The 21,192-nt window shown below is 39.6% G+C and overlaps 1 protein-coding gene and 1 long non-coding RNA gene across 3 annotated transcripts in view; one reads left to right on the top strand and one right to left on the bottom strand.

The window, feature by feature from the left end:
- Positions 1–21,192, bottom strand: part of LOC138754506 (uncharacterized) — a 40,217-nt gene that overhangs the window by 5,805 nt on the left and 13,220 nt on the right. Inside the window, exon 2 of the long non-coding RNA XR_011351800.1 lies at positions 10,223–10,289. This is a non-coding gene — a long non-coding RNA (uncharacterized lncRNA). The remainder of the gene's footprint in view (positions 1–10,222; positions 10,290–21,192) is intronic.
- On the top strand, positions 4,751–19,535 carry LOC138754505 (caspase-9-like). Of its 2 annotated transcripts, XM_069918856.1 has the most exons (9): positions 4,752–4,956; positions 6,529–6,769; positions 9,739–9,800; positions 11,666–11,842; positions 12,416–12,505; positions 13,677–13,827; positions 15,814–15,990; positions 16,832–16,941; positions 17,932–19,535. In XM_069918856.1, the coding sequence occupies exons 1-9, from the start codon at positions 4,825–4,827 to the stop codon at positions 18,046–18,048; spliced, it is 1,257 nt and encodes a 418-aa protein (XP_069774957.1). In that variant the 5' UTR covers positions 4,752–4,824; the 3' UTR covers positions 18,049–19,535. The 2 variants fall into 2 exon arrangements, with proteins under 2 accessions (XP_069774958.1, XP_069774957.1); XM_069918857.1 differs by lacking the exon at positions 15,814–15,990 and having other exon boundaries at positions 4,751–4,956.

The following is a 21,192-nucleotide window of genomic DNA, read 5'->3' as shown; positions in this document are numbered from 1 at the left end:
TCACGGTGGCCAGTGGAGAGCTCGCCATATAATACGATCTTGGGAAGGCGATGGTCCTCCATTCTGGAGACGTGACCCATCCAGCGCAGCTGGATCTTCAGCAGCGTGGACTCGATGCTGTCGACCTCTGCCATCTCGAGTACCTCGACGTTAGGGGTGTGAGCGCTCCAATGGATGTTGAGGATGGAGCGGAGACAACACTGGTGGAAGCGTTCTAGGAGCCGTAGGTGATGCCGGTAGAGGACCCATGATTCGGAGCCGAACAGGAGTGTGGGTATGACAACGGCTCTGTATACGCTTATCTTTGTGAGGTTTTTCAGTTGGTTGTTTTTCCAGACTCTTTTGTGTAGTCTTCCAAAGGCGCTATTTGCCTTGGCGAGTCTGTTGTCTATCTCGTTGTCGATCCTTGCATCTGCTGAAATGGTGCAGCCGAGATAGGTAAACTGATTGAACGTTTTGAGTTTTGTGTGCCCGATGGAGATGTGGGGGGGCTGGTAGTCATGGTGGGGAGCTGGCTGATGGAGGACCTCAGTTTTCTTCAGGCTTACTTCCAGGCCAAACATTTTGGCAGTTTCCGCAAAACAGGACGTCAAGCGCTGAAGAGCTGGCTCTGAATGGGCAACTAAAGCGGCATCGTCTGCAAAGAGTAGTTCACGGACAAGTTTCTCTTGTGTCTTGGTGTGAGCTTGCAGGCGCCTCAGATTGAAGAGACTGCCATCCGTGCGGTACCAGATGTAAACAGCGTCTTCATTGTTGAGGTCTTTCATGGCTTGGTTCAGATATGATATGACACTGTGGTTGAAGTAAAACAACGCTGCAGAAACTCATCAGTTCAAACAGTGTTACTTTATATAGCAAAGAGAAAGATACATAACCAACGATGATGGAAGGCTCAAGGTGAAATGTTGGTTATGAATCTTTCTCTTTGCTATATAAAGTACGCTGTTTGACCAGCTGAGTTTCTCCAGCATTGTGTATTTACTTCAGAATATAGTGAAGTATAGCATAATAAGCATAATAAGACATGGAGAAACGGAATATCAGGTCTTGATGACACAAGTAATAATGTAGGTTGCAATAATAGGACTGGAGAGAAAGGAAGTTCTGTCGGATTGAAACACAGGCTGCGAATGTTACTTTTTTGGTTCAAGCATTGTACTGAGTGGTAGTATTATTTTGTGTAGAACAAAATGTAAGGATAGCAAGAAGTGAAAGATAACCTCAAATTTGTAAAGACAGGAGATGCTTTGTTGACATGGTTCCAAATAAGCTTAAGTGTGTGGAGTACATTTCTGAATATCCATCTCCAGATTGCTTTGCTATCTGTGACATGAGACATACTGTGGCTGTGGTTGAGGCAGTTACTATAAAAGATTTAAATTTAGACACACAGCGCAGTAACAGGCACTTTCAGCCCACAAGTCCATGCTGTGCAATTAACCCAACTGACCGACAAGGGTGGGAAGAAACCGGAGCACCCAGAAGAAACCCACGCAGACATGGGAAAAAGGTACAAACTCCTTACAGAAGTGCTGGATTAGAAACTGGGTCACTGGCGCTGTAATAGCGTTGCACTAACTGCTATGCTAAGAAGTTGCTTTAAGATCAACCAAGCTGCCGTTAATGTATTAAAGGGAATAGCACCACTGACCACCAAGTTTCAGAAAACTCCAAGCCTGACACCACCACTAAATAAAATCAAAAGAAGACCTAATGAGTGGTCATCAACCTGAAATATTTCTCTCCCACAGATCCTGCTGAGTATTTTCAATGTTTTATGTTCTTATTTTAGATTTCTAGTACCTGTGGTATTTTCCTTTGGAAAAATAATCTTTTAATTCGCACAGCAACAAGCATAGAAAAAAAGCAATACCATTGTAAAAATGTAATTTTGTTTAACCAAATATCAATTAAGAAAATGCTGACTTGAATTAAAACTCTTTTAATTCACTATGTTCAGGACTTTGGTGGTGCTGAGGAGAGGTTTCAGTCACCTGGGACTATTCTCACCGGAATTCAGAAAAATGAGAGGGCATTTCATAAAAACATAACATTATGAAGAGAAGAGATAAGATAAAGCCAGGAAATTTGTTTCCCCAGGTCAGTGAGACCGGAACTAGAGTAAATAGCTTCAAGTTTCAGGAATTAGATTTAGGACAGATAACAGAAGGTACTCTTTTCCCAGTCGTGACACTGTGAAATTCTCTGCCTAAGGTAGCTTTCAAGGCTACTTCATAAAATGTATAGTTAGACACAGTTAGATGAATTTTTGCATAGTAGGGGAATTAAGCATGATGAGGAAAAGCCTATAGGTCAGATTCGGATTTATTGTCAGAGTACGTACAATCCTGAGAGTCCTTTCCCTGTGGGTTAGGCAGAATTACCTCTTATTGATAGTCCAAAAAACTGTACACACGTAAACAAATAAAGAATGGTAAACAGAAAATAAAATTTAAACAAACTGACTGCAATTCAGAGAATTTTTAAAAAAGTGCAAAAGTAAGAGTCCTTAAATGAGACCCTGATTGAGTTAGTTATCGAGGAGTCTGATAGTGAAGGGATAGCAGCTGTTCCTTAGCCTTGTGGTGTGAGTCTTGTGACACAAATACTTATTTCCTGATGGCAGCAACAAGAACAGTGTGTGCTGGGTGATGTGGATCCTCGATGATTGCTGCTGCTCTCCAACAGCAGCGTTCCCTGCAGATATTCTCGATGTGATGTCCTAGCCTGTGTCCACTACCTTTAACAAGAAAAGTGCAGAGAACAAAACAAAGGACTCTACATCACCTTTGTTGACCTCACCAAAGCCTTCGACACCGTGAGCAGGAAAGGGCTTTGGCAAATACTAGAGCGCATCGGATGTCCCCCAAAGTTCCTCAACATGATTATCCAACTGCACGAAAACCAACAAGGTCGGGTCAGATACAGCAATGAGCTCTCTGAACCCTTCTCCATTAACAATGGCGTGAAGCAAGGCTGTGTTCTCGCACCAACCCTCTTTTCAATCTTCTTCAGCATGATGCTGAACCAAGCCATGAAAGACCCCAACAATGAAGACGCTGTTTACATCCGGTACCGCACGGATGGCAGTCTCTTCAATCTGAGGCGCCTGCAAGCTCACACCAAGACACAAGAGAAACTTGTCCGTGAACTACTCTTTGCAGACGATGCCGCTTTAGTTGCCCATTCAGAGCCAGCTCTTCAGCGCTTGACGTCCTGCTTTGCGGAAACTGCCAAAATGTTTGGCCTGGAAGTCAGCCTGAAGAAAACTGAGGTCCTCCATCAGCCAGCTCCCCACCATGACTACCAGCCCCCCCACATCTCCATCGGGCACACAAAACTCAAAACGGTCAACCAGTTTACCTATCTCGGCTGCACCATTTCATCAGATGCAAGGATCGACAATGAGATAGACAACAGACTCGCCAAGGCAAATAGTGCCTTTGGAAGACTACACAAGAGTCTGGAAAAACAACCAACTGAAAAACCTCACAAAGATAAGCGTATACAGAGCCGTTGTCATACCCACACTCCTGTTCGGCTCCGAATCATGGGTCCTCTACCGGCATCACCTACGGCTCCTAGAACGCTTCCACCAGTGTTGTCTCCGCTCCATCCTCAACATCCATTGGAGCGCTTTCATCCCTAACGTCGAAGTACTCGAGATGGCAGAGGTCGACAGCATCGAGTCCACGCTGCTGAAGATCCAGCTGCGCTGGATGGGTCACGTCTCCAGAATGGAGGACCATCGCCTTCCCAAGATCGTGTTATATGGCGAGCTCTCCACTGGCCACCGTGACAGAGGTGCACCAAAGAAAAGGTACAAGGACTGCCTAAAGAAATCTCTTGGTGCCTGCCACATTGACCACCGCCAGTGGGCTGATATCGCCTCAAACCGTGCATCTTGGCGCCTCACAGTTTGGCGGGCAGCAACCTCCTTTGAAGAAGACCGCAGAGCCCACCTCACTGACAAAAGGCAAAGGAGGAAAAACCCAACCCCAACCAACCAATTTTCCCCTGCAACCGCTGCAACCGTGTCTGCCTGTCCCGCATCGGACTTGTCAGCCACAAACGAGCCTGCAGCTGACGTGGACTTTTACCCCCTCCATAAATCTTCGTCCACGAAGCCAAGCCAAAGAAAAAAAATGCTCAGGGGTATTGGCATCCTCATATGCAACCGGACAGCACACTTTCCACCGCACATACGTAGAAATTTGCTGAAGTTTCTGATATTATACCAAACCTCCGCAAACTCCTGAGGAGGCAACGACACGCTTTCGACACGATTGCATTAGTGTGTTGGGTGAAACTGAGTTCACAGCCACTGCCCGACTTGCCAAGAGTCTCCAACACGTTTTGGTTGTATTTCAAATTCCCAGTATCTTCAGTTTTTATTTTAATCTTGGTTTAGAGATTTATTTTGGATAAATTAAAGTGAAAAATAGATGAATTTACTGAGAAGTATCATCAGATAGAAAGTCATCATCTCAGGTCAATGACTTTATCTCTAATAATTAAAATCAATGCATTGACCATAAGTGTACATGTATTCATCTTGCTCACTGACCTTGACAAGTTTTAAGTTTTTTTTAAATTTTGCATGACTTCAGAGTTGGTATGGGTGCCGGACTCCGATGGAGGGGATTTAAGAACACGGCCACCTTGAGTGGGTCGACGCAGCGTGGCCACCGTGAGTCAACTCCGCGCAGCCACCTTGAGTGGGTCTACACCGCGCAGCCATCTTGAGAGAGTCAACTCCGCGCAGCAACCGTGAGTGGGTGGGAGACGCAGTTTCCAGGAAGTTGGGGAGAGGGCTTCGGCAAGATGGAAGAGAGTCAGAGAAAGCTACTGCAGAAACATCGTGTGACGCTGGTGATCAACTTGCGACCCGAAGCGCTTTATGGCCCACTGGTTGAGAAAGGCATCTTCACTGAGGACATGATAGAGGAAGTCAAGGTGTGAGAGGGAGACGGGCCAGGACGGACCCCGTGGGAGTGATGGGGGTCACCGACCGGTTGCATTGACTCTCTCCGCTCGTTTACCTGCTTCGGGTCTCGGGGCGTTCGGACTAAAACAGTCCGTGACAGGGATTAGTGAAACAAAAAAGTCTGCAAACGCTGTGATTGTTGTAAAAACACCGAAATTCTGGAGGATCTCAGCTGGTCTTGCAGCATCTATAGGAGACAGATATATTGCTGACGTTCTACACCTGAGGCTTTCTGCAAGGAATAAGCAGAATAGAGACAGTGCTGGCTGGGGGAGGAATCCAAACCAACACAAGGTGTTAATTGGATATGATAAGGGAGAGGTGAAAATTGATTATATCTCTGTAAAAGAAGGCAGGTAAAAGGAAGGGATGGACAATGCTGGGGCAAAGGCGATGTGGGGTGGGGTGGAGTGGAAACAGAGAAGTCAATGTTAATGCCATCGGGTTGGATGGTGCTCAGATGGTAGATGAGGTTTTGTTCCTCCACTTTGTAGGTGGTCTCAGATTGGTGGGGCATGAGACCACTGAAATGGGTGGCAACTGGGAGATCCACACTATTGTGGTGGACAGAGAGAGGTGCAATAAGCAGCCTTCAATTGCTACAAAAATAAATAAATAAAAGACTGAGGATACTATAAATCTGAAGTGAAAATAGAAAAATGCATAGGCTAGGCAATATTGGTGGAAATTATGTAAAAACACAATGCTGGAGAAACTCAGGTCTGGACACTTTATAGAGCAAAGATACAGTACACAACCAATGTTTCGGCCTTGTATCTTTATCTTTGCTACATAAAGTACACTGTTTGACTTGCTGAGTTTCTTCAACATTGTGTTTTTACTTCAACCATGGTGTCTGCAGACTTTCGTGTTTTATTTCAGTGGAAATTATTAATGTCTCAGGTCAAAAATACTTTGTCAGAGTACTGTTTTTACAGTTCAGTAGGTTAGTCCTTGTCTGGGATCATGGGTGGAGAATGAGCCCATGGGTAGGTAGGTTACCCTCAAACAATTGTTGGAAACCCAAATGAAGAATTCCACAATTGTATTACATAAATCTACAAGTGCAATAGATAACAGTCAAGTGTGTAAACTTTAATAAATTTTTAAAAATTGGAAATCTGAAATAAAAATACTAGAAATGCTCCTCATGTGGAGAGGAAAAAAAGTCAATGTTGTGGATATTTTCAGCATTTTCTGAATTATTTGCACTTGTCTGCCTTGATATACACTCAGATAGTTTGGGAAATGTTCCTGTTCGTTTAAAATCCCTATTTTAATTGCTTCCATAACTGAGATTATATCAGGAAATGTATTCATGGGATATAAATCCAATCATTTTAATGATGTGTTTTAAGAATTTCTGCCTGTTTACCATGTATCTTCCCAGCTATTGTATGTGTGAGAGATGTGGAAAAGATGTCATGACTGTTTCATCAAATTTGTTTTGATTTCTTTTCATCTTGATGGCATTCTGAAAGATTGAAATTTTATTTCATAAATTATCAAAATTTGATTCAGAGAATTTCTTTTGACTGTAGGCCTCGGGGACACGTAGGGACCAAGCCCGACAGTTGATAAATGACCTGCAGACTCGTGGGACAAGAGCATTTCCAGCTTTTTTAGAGAGTCTGGAAGAAACTGAACAAAGTAACCTTGTTTGTTTACTGAGAGGAGGGCTCTCCACCTCATCCAACTCTTGCATCTCTGTTCAACCAATCATGCCAATGGAAGGATACAAACCAGTACAGAAAGTCACCCAGATTCATCATCCAGTTCAATGTATGTAAAGAATCTTTAAGAATATGGTTGTGCATTTTTAGGAGACAACCATTATTTTAAATTCTTGTGTGAATTTTAACCCCTCGAAAGAATGACCGGTGTCAAAGTCAAACCCAACAACTTTGACCTGAAAAATTGATCCAAAAATTCGACAATTACATGAGTATATATAATAATTAAGGATATTCAGGTCCAGTTTACGGTTCTGACTCTGTAACTCTGTGTCCCAGCCATAGGGGGCATAAAATGAACTGCTGGAGGAACTCAGTGTGTCGAGCAGTATCTGTGAAGGCAATGATAAGATTAATGTTTTGGATTCTTCCAACAGCTCATTTTTTTGCTCCAGATTCCAGCATCTGAAATTTGTGTCTCAGCCATCAGTTGTCGTAAATGTCAAATGAGAAATCTTCCTTCTCACCTTCCATTGAGAAACAGGCAAAAAAGGCGACTGGTGGACAGAAGGCTTGAATAGCATGCATCATAGTGCTACAAATTGGACATTGGTCTGAATTTTCAGGTCTTTCAGATATTTAAGAAGATTGTAGGTGATGAAACTGGGATATGTCAAAGCAAGTATGGGGAAAGCCCTCTCATGCTATCCTCCCATGGAGGAAAAGTTGTTTACAACAACTATGGATTCAGAAATAAGGATGCACAATGAAGCTTATTGGACTGAGGGGGCGGGGGGGGGGGGGGTGGGAATATTGAACTGAAGACAGACTGTGGCAAGTTGTGGAATGAGCAGAAAGATGAGACAAGGTCCTGCAATTTTAATCATCCAATTTTAAAGGGGACGACAGAACTAGGATTCTTTATTTACTTCCAAGGGAAGTAACATTTCACTTGTGAATTTGCAGGGGTCATCTTCTGCATCCAGTGCTCCTGTTGTGGTCTCCTCTACATCAGAGAGATTGGACAAACACTGGGAGATGGCATCGTTGAGCACCTCAGCTCTGTCCGCCACAATAGCATGGATCTCTCAGTAGCCACCCATTTCAATTCCCCATCCCATTCCTTTGCTGACCTGATGGTCGCATGCACTGCCAGACTGGGACCATCCACAAATTGAAGGAACAGCACCTCATTTTCCATATGGGCAACCTCCAATCACAAAGCAATAATGTTGACTTCTCAGTTTCCATTAACCACTCTCCCCCCCGTCGCCTTTCCCCCAGCTATCTCTCCCCTTTTCCCTCTGTCTCCTTTCATAGAACCAAAATCAATTCTTACCTTTCCTCTTATCATATCTAATTAACTCCTTTTGACTATTGGTCTGGACTCCTACCCTGCCATTTCAGTCTTTATTTAGATACATTCCTGTTTTTTGCTTTCACCTTAAAGAATGGTTCAGACCCAAAACGTCAGTAATATATCTTTACTTCCTATGGATGAGACAAGACTGGCTGAGTTCCAACAGCATTGCTGTGTGTTTTCACTACAATCACAGTGTCTGCGGATTTTGTGTTTCACTTCTTTATTTACAAATTTGAAAGGTGACAACAGGGATCCAGGTTTTTAAATGTAGAGGCGTAAAGTACAATCTCCAAGAAGTTGTTCTGAATCTATGTAAAGCACTCAGTTGGAAACTTGCCAGTTACACTTCACTGGTTAACAAAAATCTTTCTGAATTCGCGATTAAGTTTACGATTTTGCCAATTCTACCGCATAACTATAATGCTGAGCATATATTTGTACAGTGGAGTCATTTGATCAGCTCTTGTGTGTGACAGTGAAGTTGCTTAATTTGTAGCACAGTCTTCTGCTGCGGCTGTGTTTGGAATGGAAAATAGCTTCATTCCTACCCCACCTGACTCTAGAAATGAACTACGACAAGAGTTTCAATGTCAAACATAACGGAGGAAGCAGGAGTTTGGGAGAAAAAAAAAAATCACTAGTACTTAGGGCCTATCTTTATTTGTATAAAATATCTGCCATCTTGGGCAAACCTTTGTATAAGCAATGACCCAACATTGGTGAAGCATTGGAGATCTAGATCCATATCAGGACTGTGTGCAACCTGAAATGAGTATGCAGGTGTTCAAGGTATTATGAGGAGTGATCACATTCTTGGTGAGAGAAGTTGATTTTAAGGAAGTTCTTTGATGGAGTTTAAGGTTTCAGGGAATTAAACCAGGAGTTGGTGCAGGGCAGTATTTCTTAACTTTTGGTCTGTGGATCATTGGTGGTCCACTCGTTTGTGATAGGTGGCAACGTAATGATAAAAAATATACTATTATTGTTGCCTATTTAATAAACAAGTCTGTAAAGCAAGGTTGTAACAAAAAAATTCTCAAATATTTTTCCCACCAAAACCAACCGAGAATCCCAGTTACCAGCGGGTGTATTAGTTGTCCACAATAAGTAAAGGATATTGAAGGTGGTCAGTAGGTGAATTGGTATTGGTATTCAAAAGCACAGCTGTTAGTTGTCATGGAGAGATGGAGGTAGATATTTCAGGTGATAAGAGTTGGGAGTACAGAGGGTTGGTCAACTGATGAGACAATTGGAATTAAATTGGAAGAGAATGTATTAAGGAATAGATAGGTCATGAGATGATTTAAACATAATCTTCATATCAGAACCAAGGTAAAGTAACAAGTAAAACACGAATAGATCTTAATATGAATTAGAGTAGGATATGCAGAAATAAAAATATGAAATGCTTGAAACATTCAGCAAATCAGGGTGAATATGTGGTAAAAGAGGTAACATTAGGAATCAAAGAGCATTCTTTAAAGTAGAATGAGAAAAATGTTAATCGACTTGTACATGGGGTGAAATCAAGAGAAGGAATAAAGTTCCTACCAGGAATAAGAATATGAAATGTGGGAGGGTATAGAGTGCAGAAGAATAATGACAAAAGGAGAAACAAATATTAAACAGGCATAAGTTTGAAATTACAGACGTGATGACTTAGAGAAGAATTTTTAAGTGGAGGAAGCTGTATCATAACTGTCCTTGCGTTTCAGGTTCAGATACTGATTTCTTAGTTCCAAGGAAACCAACTACTGAAGGACAAAAGTATGACACAGTGAGTATTTAACTCAGCGTCAAATCAAGATATTTACTATTTTTATTTACTTATGATGATTATTGATTGATGAGGAAAATAATAGTTCTAAATTGAATTTATACAAGTGGAGTTTTTGTAGAATTAATTTATGTGCAAATTCAAACCAATGTGAGATGAAGAGCGGTTGATGTTCATACTGTTCCTTTGTGTTGGTACTAGAGATTTCATCAATTGTTGAACCAATTTGACAATTGATTTTAAGGGTCTCGGTACAGAGTTTTTCCCAGTTAAGGTGCTGTTAAAATTGGTTTGTCATACGCGGTTTTGGTTAATTCACACCAAAAGAAAATCCCACTAATACCCTGTGTAATTTTCTGCTGCCACAATTAAAGTACACTGTAGAAGCAAAGAAGCATATTAATATATCTATTGTAACTGACCTGAGATACTTATGGCGACAGTGCATCATCCCCCTTGAGCGATATTGATGTCTTCAATTTCCCACTCCTAAAAGTAAATTACTTTAAAATTGTGGTATATTTCTCACTAATTCATTACTACTGAATTCACTTTATCTGATAATTTCATTTTTTTAAATCCCATTCTTCTTTGCAACATAACGTATCAAGATCATTCATCATTGAACTAAGCCATTTGACATATATGCTCTACACCAGCCATTCGCAACCTTCTTGGCTATGGCCTTCCAAAGACAGCTCAAAGTTTATGGGGCCTCTTCCCTGTGAAGCAGTCTAGTTTTGGTTTCTTCTACATAAAAAAACATTTATGTTACAGGAGGTGAAAAGAAAACAAGGCTTTTACTTAAATATACTGTAACCCCCCCGGGAGATGTTGAGAATGGCTGCTCTACTCAAGCTTCATTCATAACGTCAGGATGGCTGAGTGGTCTAAGGCACTCCGTTTTGGTCAATTCTACTCTGGAGAAATAGGTTCGAATCCCACTCCTAACATCATCTCTTTAGGGCAGCACGGTTAGCTCAATGCTGTTATAGCACCAGTGACTGGGGTTCGAATCCAATGCTGTCTGTAAGGAGTTTGTATGTTCTCCCCAAGTCTGCATGGGAGTTCCAGTTTCATCCCACTGTTCAAAACATACTAGAGTTGTAGGTCAATTGGGTGTAATTGTCGGCACGGGCTTGTATGCCAAAAGGACCTGTTACCGTGCTATAAATCTAAATTTAAATTCTTATCCTATCAACATTTATTCCTTTTCCCGAATCCTGTACGTGCTCCCCGTGTCTGCATGGGTTTTCTCTGGGAGCTCTAGTTTCCTCCCACCCTTTAAAAACGTACCGGGTGTAGGTTAATGGGATGTAAATTGGGCAGCATGAACTCGTAGGGCTGAATTTTTTTTAATTCCCACATTCTTCATACTTTCTTATTCCTTATTTGTTCTTCTTACTTCCTGAATTCCTGTTTCGATTTATTATTGACAGTCTTTTACTTATGGACTTTTGGACACCACAGATAAAACATTTTTCTTACCTATTTTCCAAATCACATTATTTTTTTTTAAATATTTTGTTTTGATTTACATAGACTTGCAAATATCAAACAAACAGTATAATCTTTCAGCTTTCATACAATATACAGAGTCTGTGTTTTTCCCCACCCCCTACTGAAAATGTCAATAAAATTGTAAAAATACAAATCAAATCACATTCTTTTAAAAACATCTGTCAGATCACTTATTTTCTACATTTATAGAATCTAATGTAAATTATCAAATTATTTAATATTTTAGTGGCAAGAAGAGTCTGTAATTTGTGATAATCGATTTTCTATTTCTCCATGATTCATGGAGAAATATAGCACAGAACTAATTTATTGCATGTGATTATCACTTCTCCTTTTGCTTCTAGATTTACAAAATGGACACCAGTCCGCGAGGATATTGTTTGATCATCAACAATGTGGAGTTCCATCCAAATAGTGGTTTGAAATGTCGCTTAGGCTCTGATGTTGATTGCAAAAGTGTCCAAAATCTCTTTGAGAAATTGTGCTTTAAAACTATTGTTCGAAAAAATTTGACCAAACAAGTGAGTATTTCCAAACATAAAATCTAATCATTATATAGGGCCTTAGAGTGCACACTATGTCTGTGGATTGTAGTGTTCCCTTGAATTAGCTACAGTGCAAGGAAATATGTTTATTAAAGGGTGCTTACAACTTCAAAATTTTCAAAACTGAAAAGAGGAAGAGAAAGGGAACTGTTTAACATGAAAGGACTGATTCCTACCATTGTATGCAGAACAGTTGATGTTTATAGCCATTCAAATTTTCTACTGATGCCTTTACAGATTTTAACAATTTAATTGGGCCATTGAAAATGCAGAAATCAGCTTCCAGCTTTTAATTTCAAAAACAAACATGTTGATAAAGCCTGTTCTTAATGGTCTGGTGTTGTACAGACCCAAATACTTCATCTTCTCATAACTGGATTATTCATTTAGATACTGGATGTAATTAAAGTTCTAATATGAGGTAAAATAAGTTCTTGTTGCCTGACAGATTTTTTTTCTACTTGGACTTCTGGTCACTTTTCATTATTGCTCCATGATTTGTTGGGATCATTGGTTATACCTTTTCAGTTATGTGTTTTTCTCTGACAGCATATGTTGGAAGAACTGAAGAGCCTGGCACGCAAGGACCATACACATCTTGATTGTTGTGCTGTAGTTATTCTCTCACATGGCAGTCAGGTGAGTCATGAATGTGACCTCAGCAACAGATAAGCTTGCTGCAGGACATAATTTAATTCCGTGGATAAGTATTATGTGAACCACTAAGGTGGGGGGGGGTAGTTAACTATTTTTGTTTAATCTTTGTATGTTTTGCTGTTTTTTTTCCTTAGTTTTAAGTTCAACAGATAATGAACAAAATTTATTTCTCATATTGCTGTTTTTGAATCTGACTTAAAAATCTTTATTATTACTGTTTGAAATATAAAATTGTCATTAGTATCTGAGACGTCTTAACCCAGCTGTACAAAGTGGATTATAAAATCTACTATGGATAATGATCTGAAATTGCAATTTGTTATTATTGCTGCAAAGGACAAGGTTACCAGCAAGGTATGATACAGTAAATCCTTACATTGTTTTGAAGTAAATAAAATCAAAACTGTGCTAGAAATGGATAGCAGGATTCTCGATTCAAAGATCAGACACTACTTAAGATTTGGGAATTTTTTTAGATACTAATTTGATCACCTGAGCCCCTCAATGGCCCACTGCCATGGTCACTATCCTGTAGGGTCATCTCCTCTGTTTTTCCTTCTCAACAGGGTTAAGCGGGGACAGGAGAAGGTGAATACTCTCTCCATTTCAGATGCCCTGCGCCAGTCTGCTGTTCCCTGGAATCTGCAATTCCACATGGCTGCTGATGAGCACAGAAGTTGTCGTCTTACACAGAGACCTCCATGGTTGCAGGATTTTACTTACAAATACTGTCGGCTCCTTCAACAGGCCGCTTAAAGCCAATAGAGTCTCCAACATTAAGACTGGGTGGTTGAACCCTTCAGAGTAGCACTGTACCCCCACTCTCCTGGGTCTGCACCAGCATCTCTGGCAATGCCACCATTTTATTTTCTTCTTCTACCCCATTCTATTCAATGTATCTTACTTCTGGCTTTCGAAGGCATTCCCCATTGCAATGATAATTTGCTCAGCCTCTCTTACAACATCCATTCTTGTTTACTTTGTGAATAAACATAATATGTAGTGCAGACTTCAGACAAAAGATTTCCATTCCTTCAGTTGTATTAAATATTAACATGCTTAACTGATAAATATTGTTTATAAACATTAGGGGAGTATGAGTGAAAATTTTGTTGTGTTATAATGAAAATTATACATTTGTTTCTGCACTCAGGCTCAACATAGACAATTTCCTGGTGCAATATATGGAGCGGATGGAGCTCCTCCATTGCCAGTTCAACATATTGTCAGTTACTTTGATGGCTCAAACAGCCCAACATTACGTGAAAAGCCTAAAATATTCTTTCTTCAGGCTTGTGGCGGAGGTAGGTGCTGAGTAATAATAAATAGGTTACCAATTCAAGGCATGAAAAGAATTGATGGGCCAGTGATCTTATTTAAGAATTAAAGTGCTGGATGGATAATCATTATAATTTACTCCTGGGATGTGGAAATCATCTGAAGCTGTACAAATACAATTGATAAATCACTAGAGTAAACTGCTGTCCCTTCAGCCAATTCCTACTTGTTAATGAACAATTTTAAAAAGTTGTTAACAGCATAGCTCTCGTTCATTGATTGAGCAAAATTATCAAGAGATCAAAAACTGGGCAAAGGAGCTGAATTCCAGAGATGTAGCATGAATTATTGATTATGTTATCAGTCTAACTATGGCTAATGGTTTTCAGGAATAAACTTAAAACAGATTTCTGTTTATTTTTCTGTCCTCTAAAGCAGCTTTTCTCAAAGGGGACCATACAGCCCTCCTGGGAGCCTTAGCACATTTAAGAGGGGGGCATGAACTGAAATCATGAAATATTTTGTTTTTTCTATAGTCGGTAGAAGAGAAGTATGGAAGAAACCAAATAAACCTAACTGCTTCACAGGGAAAGGGTCTCAACCACTTTGAGCAGAGTCCTAAGGGGACCATAGCCAAAAAAAAGGATTGAGAATGGCTGTTGTAAGACCGAAAGAAATAGGAGCAGGAATCGGCCACCCAGCCTGTCGAGCCTGCTCTGCCATTCGATAAGATCATGGCTGATCTGATCATTGATTCAACGCCATCTACCTGCCTTTTCCCCATATCTCCTAATTCCTTTTTTATGTAAAAATATATCTAACTGAACCTTATAACATTAAATTATGTTTAATGGATTAACCTCAACTGCTTCCCTGGGCAGAGAATTCCACAGAATTTTCCTCATCTCTGTCTTAAATCTACTCCCCTGAATCTTGAAGCTATGTCCCCTAGTTCTGGTCTCATCTACCAGTGAAAACGATTTTCCTACCTCTATCTTATTTATATCTTTCATAATTTTATGTTTCTATAAGATCTCCTCTCATTCTTCTGAATTCTGAGTGAGTATAATCCCAGGTGACTTAGTCTCTCCTTGTAGGTCAGCCTCCTCACCTCCGGAATCAACCTGGTGAACCTTCTCTGAACTGTCTCCAAGGCCAGTATATCCTTCCTCAAGTATGGAGCCCAGAACTGCACACAGTACTCCTGGTGCTGCCTTGTTGAGGCATGACCTCCCTATTCTTGAATTTAATTCCTCTAGCTGATAAGGCTCTCCACATCCTCTGTACAATTTGCTTTTCCACTCAATTTAGTATCATCCGCAAACTTAGCTACACTACGGTCTTCCAAATCATTAGTGTAAAGATGTCTCTAAAACATAGTCCTTAACATTGGACAGTACAATTTACCAAATGTAATTAAATGCTATGCAACATTGGTTATATTGCGAAGTTGTTGGGTTAATGTTGCTCTCTAATTTCACATTTGGGCACTTCCTGGTTGATGCACAGTCCACAATACAAGCACTCAAGGGAGGAAAAATGTTGTCATGAACTATCAAAGGAAATGTTATAGTTTGTCAAGTTTTATTTATCTTTTATCAGAGAACATTGTGGTAAAGGAACTTTCACACTGCATTGTACCTACACATTAACTCAAGCCCACTGTAATTCCATTACATTTAAGTTCTTTCATGTTCAAATACATATCCAATTCCCTTTGCTGCTTTTTATTGCTCTCAACTTCTTTATTGTTTCATGGTCTCCCTTTGTTTTGATTCCCTTTGTATTTCACTTGTGTCTGTCCATAAAACTGTCTTTCTCACAGTTCAGGAATCAGAGTTTGAGCAGTTTTGTAATAGACCAGTGATGAAGAGTATTAAAAAGACCAGTACTGCAGAAAGAAAAGGAGAGCAATGGTATAATGAGAGGGTGCCTTTTGCACAGTATTATCAGGGTACACAAGTTAGTTAAAATAACTACTAAGCTAGAGTAAAAAATTTTCATTCCTGCAGATCAAAAGGACGAAGGATTCCACACAATGGAGGAAGTGGACAGTGTTCCTGATCATTCTTCTGAAATCACCAGTTTACAGACTGATGCTACTCCATATCAAGCACAAGATGAGCCAGATGCAGTATCTAGTTTACCAACCCCCAGCGACATTTTAGTTTCATATTCCACATTTCCAGGTGCTTTCACTTCTCCACTTACTGACTCTGGAATAATGTGATCCTCTTGAAATATATATCTTGGACTTGCAAGTTTTGGGGCTTGAGCAGCTGCAGTATTTAGTCAATTTGTTTTCACCTATTATGGCATTTTTGTGATTATTTACAACAGTGAACACTTTCCATTTATGGAACTTTGCTCTGTTGTTTTTCATTCCTCACATTGGTCAACTTTGTAGTTTTCAGAGCACTGACCAACTGTCAAGGTTAGCATCAGAAATTTTTGTACATTTACTTTGTGTAAAGAAATACTAAATGAAGAAAAAAATCTCCAAAAATTATATTCATGAATGAATAATTTTGAAAGGATGTTAAGCAGCTTTAATACAACACAACAATGCTACTCTTGGCATTCCTGATGCTGTAGCGTCTAAATGTTATAGAATCACAGAAGGAGCTCCATCAAAACAGTTTAGAATAATCTATTCAGTCCAATTCCCCTTTTCTTTCCTATAATTCTGCAAATTTCCCTTCATGTGATTATCCTATTCTCCTTTGAAATCCCTCTTGATTGTTTCCAACACCCTTACAGGCAATTTATCCATTCCTCTTTACTCCTAATGTTGTATTTGCATGGTATTCAATATTAAAGAGATTGATTTATTAGCTGAAAGTAGGTATTAGGTAATTCTCTGTGATTTCCTTTTTCTGAATTTGACCTGGTGCCCTGAAACTTTAAATATTGGAATTAAATTGAGAATCAGTATTGAATTGTGTGGGCCGTGATTGAGATATAATTATTTTTTCCTGATACTTTGATGTTGCAGGGGATTATTCTGATATTTGTAATCTTTCCATTTAGGTTATGTGTCTTGGCGAGATAAAAAAGAAGGATCTTGGTATATTAAAACATTAGTGCGTGTTTTCAGTGAATATGCTCATTCAGAAGATCTCCAGACATTACTAACAAGGGTGAGTTATTTTATTTTACTTTGAGCCCAATACTATTTATAACTTGAAATTTGTGGTGAGCTCTGATATTGTACTATAGTTTGCACACAATCTGGTAATGCAGTTGTTTCTAAAATCACATCTCAATCCAGTGTCAACTATCTGTTAACATTTTAAATATTTGTTTTTGAAACTAATAAAGGATTTGAAAATAAATCTCTCCAATTAAGACTGGAATTTCTGAATAATACAAAATTGTCTCTTTTTGAATTAATGAGATAGTGAATTCTAACCAGATAGTTTATTGGTGTACAAATGAAGCTGTGTTTTTCGTACATGATGCAATAATTAATTTTTTTTTAAATAATTGTTACCACCACAATTGATATATCTATACCCATCAGTAATTCAATGATATGCAGCTCAGATTGATTTACAGATTTCAGTCAAGTTTAGGAGGAAAAATTGCCAAATGTTTCACAGCTGAATTGAAAGTGTGTAGTATGAAAGTTGGACTGATTCTTGGGTTTTATAGAAGCGTTCTTGTCCACATCAAATGGTTGAAATGCAAATTGTTGATAGGAACATATTCAGTTGCCTGATTTGATTTATTTCTTTTCTCCCTAGTTCCTTTCCTGAAGGTCTTGATCTTGCTGGAGTAGGGTTTGCCACTCAGCGCTTTGTCTGAGTGGCAATTCTTCCTATATTGGCCAGTGTTGGTGAGTGTTGTCAGGCCATTTCATATTTTTCATTCAAGCCTGAATCCATGCTCATCTAACACATATATACTGACTTCTAGCAAAGGTTTAAAAAAAAAGACCGAGACAGACCCTGACAGGGTATAAAATAACAGTCAGGAAACTTGACATTCCAGGAATCATATCTGAGGCATTTTTGTGGTTTAGACTAGGCTCATAGGCATTTTATAGTTTATTTTACAGATAAGTAATAGCATCTGTGTAGCTCCTTGTGGTTTCGCTGTGGAGAATTCAAAATATGTTTGTTTCTCAGGTGACAAGAATTATTTCAGAAAATGAAGAAGCGAATGGAGTGTATAAGCAGATCCCTGGTTCTTTCAACTTTCTCCGGAAACATCTTTACTTTTTTTTAAACAAGGAGAACCAGTGACTTTTTTGGATGAAGATTACATATATGCAGTTACCTCACTTGACAATTTTCAAACCATTTCATTAATTTAAAGAGAAAAAATATCATTGAGTTCTGACTTACTGCTAACTTTATTATATGTTTGAATTACAGCTAATTACAGCAGGGCAGCATGGTTGGTGTAGCAGTTAGAACAATGCCTTTATAGTACCAGCAATCTGGACATGGGTTCGAATCCCATGCTGTTTGTCATGAATTTGTACGTTCTCCCTTGTCGGCGTGGGTTTTCTCTGGGGGATCTAGTTTCCTCCCACCATTTAAAAAAAAAAGAAAAAAAAAAGGGGGTGTGGGTTAGTGGGGTGAGGATTGGGTGGCACAGTCTCGAGGGCCAAAGTGGACTGTACCGTGCTATATGTCTAAATTTAAATTTAAAAATCTAATGAAATTTGTATCAGGTTTTTGTAGTAAAAATTGAAAGTGTTAAGATGTAAATTAAACATGTGGATGATAAAGCATGTGCAAACCACCATTGAAACAATTGTTCTAAAATATTAATTTTTTTAAAAATTATCTTTATGAAGAAGAATAAAAATTAGTTTCTTGGGACATTTATTGATGGTAGGGAGAGGCACGAGTCACAGAAATCAGATTCTGCTATTTACCTGCAATGATTATGTATTATGAACAGAGGAAAACTGAATCACATATTTTTGTTTTAAGCAAAGATCTCATAAGATTGGGGAGCTTATGGGTAATTATCACCGATTCATTTTGTCTCATCCTAATGTTAGATTGGAGTGTGAACTGATTTTTTTTTTTAATACGTTGTATTTCTATGCTCCAGTCAACATGATAGAAATGTGAGTTTGCTGGTCAAAACTCAGGGAGGAGAAGTGATACAATTGGACTTGTCCTTCCGAAATATGGGGTAAAAAAAAAAGCAGTCTCATGATTTGACATCTGATAGCTGCTGGATCTTGGGTGAAGGCATAATAAAACTCAGTTCTGATATCCTTTTACAGTACATCAATGGTTACAGTATACAGTAAGGCACAAAATAAATGAACTGTAAAAATGACAACTAGCAAACTGTTCCATTAGTGTCTCAGAAAGAAGAGGTAAAGGGTCACAAAACAAGGGTAAGGTGTTCACAGCAGCCACCTAATATCTTATTTACTGGTGTGAATCGACTAAGATTTGAAAAGATACTTAACAGACCTATAACTTGATACTACACCAGGACAAAAGATGTTACGAATGGTCTGTTTACATGTTAAAAGAAAATTGTATAAAATACTACTTTGCAAGGCTATTCACACATTGGTAAGGCCTGCAGTTTCTATGTTTCCCACGCCTCATAAAGAATCCACAGAAGATATCTTTATAAACAAATGTTCACTCCAGCACCTTTTTTCTTTCATGTTATATATGTTGTGCAACTGATTTTTGTATAAAACATGTATTGGATGACCACTATGGTAAAATAAATTTTTATGATGAATTCCAAATTATAGTCTGTGGGCTATTATTACATGACCTTTTCAGTTGAAAGCTCATTCATCTTTCAGCATGGGATTAAACATAGCTTCAAACAGAGTAAAATATCCAAAGTAGGTTCATAAGATGTTATCAAATAACATTTAAAACATTGTCATAAAAGGAGGTACTTATTGAGGAGTCACGTGATGGAGTAGTGGCCGGTCGGAGAACTCCAGCCCTCTCCAGAAAAGTCGGGAAAAACAAGAGAAAATACAAAGGCACAGAAATACAAGTTAAAGAAAAGTGAGTATAAAGGTGGAAAGAAGATGGAGACAAAAGGAGAAAAATCAAAATCAACGGAAAGAAGAGAGGAAGAGAAGACAACGGAGGAAAAAGGTGAAGGCCTTACCTGCCCGAAGAGGCCCGCTGTGGAGAGAGGACCCCACTACCTCAGGTCGGTAGAAAAAGAACTACAACAATGGCTCACAGAGCCAAGTAAAAGTGCGCAACCGCGCATGAAAAAAAACACACCGACGGGAGGGGGGACCAGCTGGGGAGTCGATCTCCACAGCCGGCAACGACAGCTGCAGAACACCTGCAGCAAGAAGAGACCACAGAAGACAATGGAAACAAGAAAGAAGAGGAGGAAAGGGCATCAAAGAGACAACAGATGGCCAACCCAGAGAAAGAAGAAGAGGAAGAATACAGTGAAATAGATAAAGGGAAAGGCAAGGTAAAGGATATACTTGCTCTTGTTAGAGGATACATGGAGTCATTTAAAGAATGGCAAACACAGGAATTCAATGACTTAAGAAGAAGAATAAACAACACAGAAAAGAAAATAAATAAAATGGATATGACCTTAACAGAAATGGGGAAAAAAATGGACAAGATGGAAGAACGGGCAATAGCAGCAGAAATGGAGGTAGAAGACTTAAAAAAGAAATTGGAGGAATCTAATAAAAAAACTAAAGAGACACAAGAATTACTAGCCCAAAAAATAGATATAATGGAAAATTATAACAGAAGAAATAACATAAAGATAGTGGGCCTTAAGGAAGATGAAGAAGGCAAGAATATGAGGGAGTTTATAAAAGAGTGGATCCCTAAGACCCTAGGATGTCCAGAACTACAGCAAGAAATGGAAATAGAAAGGGCACATAGAGCATTGGCCCCTAAACCACAACCACAACAAAAACCAAGATCTATTGTAGTAAAATTCCTAAGATATTTCTTTCTTTGGCTTGGCTTCGCGGACGAAGATTTATGGAGGGGGTAAAAAGTCCACGTCAGCTGCAGGCTCGTTTGTGGCTGACCAGTCCGATGCGGGACAGGCAGACACGATTGCAGCGGTTGCAAGGGAAAATTGGTGGGTTGGGGTTGGGTGTTGGGTTTTTCCTCCTTTGCCTTTTGTCAGTGAGGTGGGCTCTGCGGTCTTCTTCAAAGGAGGCTGCTGCCCGCCAAACTGTGAGGCGCCAAGATGCACGGTTTGAGGCGTTATCAGCCCACTGGCGGTGGTCAATGTGGCAGGCACCAAGAGATTTCTTTAGGCAGTCCTTGTACCTTTTCTTTGGTGCACCTCTGTCACGGTGGCCAGTGGAGAGCTCGCCATATAATACGATCTTGGGAAGGCGATGGTCCTCCATTCTGGAGACGTGACCCATCCAGCGCAGCTGGATCTTCAGC

The sequence above is a fragment of the Narcine bancroftii genome, chromosome 2 (genome assembly GCF_036971445.1).
Source record: "Narcine bancroftii isolate sNarBan1 chromosome 2, sNarBan1.hap1, whole genome shotgun sequence".
In the NCBI taxonomy this organism is placed as follows: domain Eukaryota; kingdom Metazoa; phylum Chordata; class Chondrichthyes; order Torpediniformes; family Narcinidae; genus Narcine; species Narcine bancroftii.
The sequence above is the reverse complement of the archived record's forward strand: the minus strand, read 5'-3'. Positions and strand labels throughout refer to the sequence as shown.

Bases quoted from the DNA above. Each gene is read 5' to 3' on its own strand.
- LOC138754505 (XM_069918856.1), top strand. From the start codon at position 4,825: ATGGAAGAGAGTCAGAGAAAGCTACTGCAGAAACATCGTGTGACGCTG. The intron at 13,828-15,813 runs GTAGGTGCTGAG...TCATTCCTGCAG, and splicing joins TCTTCAGGCTTGTGGCGGAG to ATCAAAAGGACGAAGGATTC. The intron at 16,942-17,931 runs GTGAGTTATTTT...TTTGTTTCTCAG, and splicing joins TCCAGACATTACTAACAAGG to GTGACAAGAATTATTTCAGA.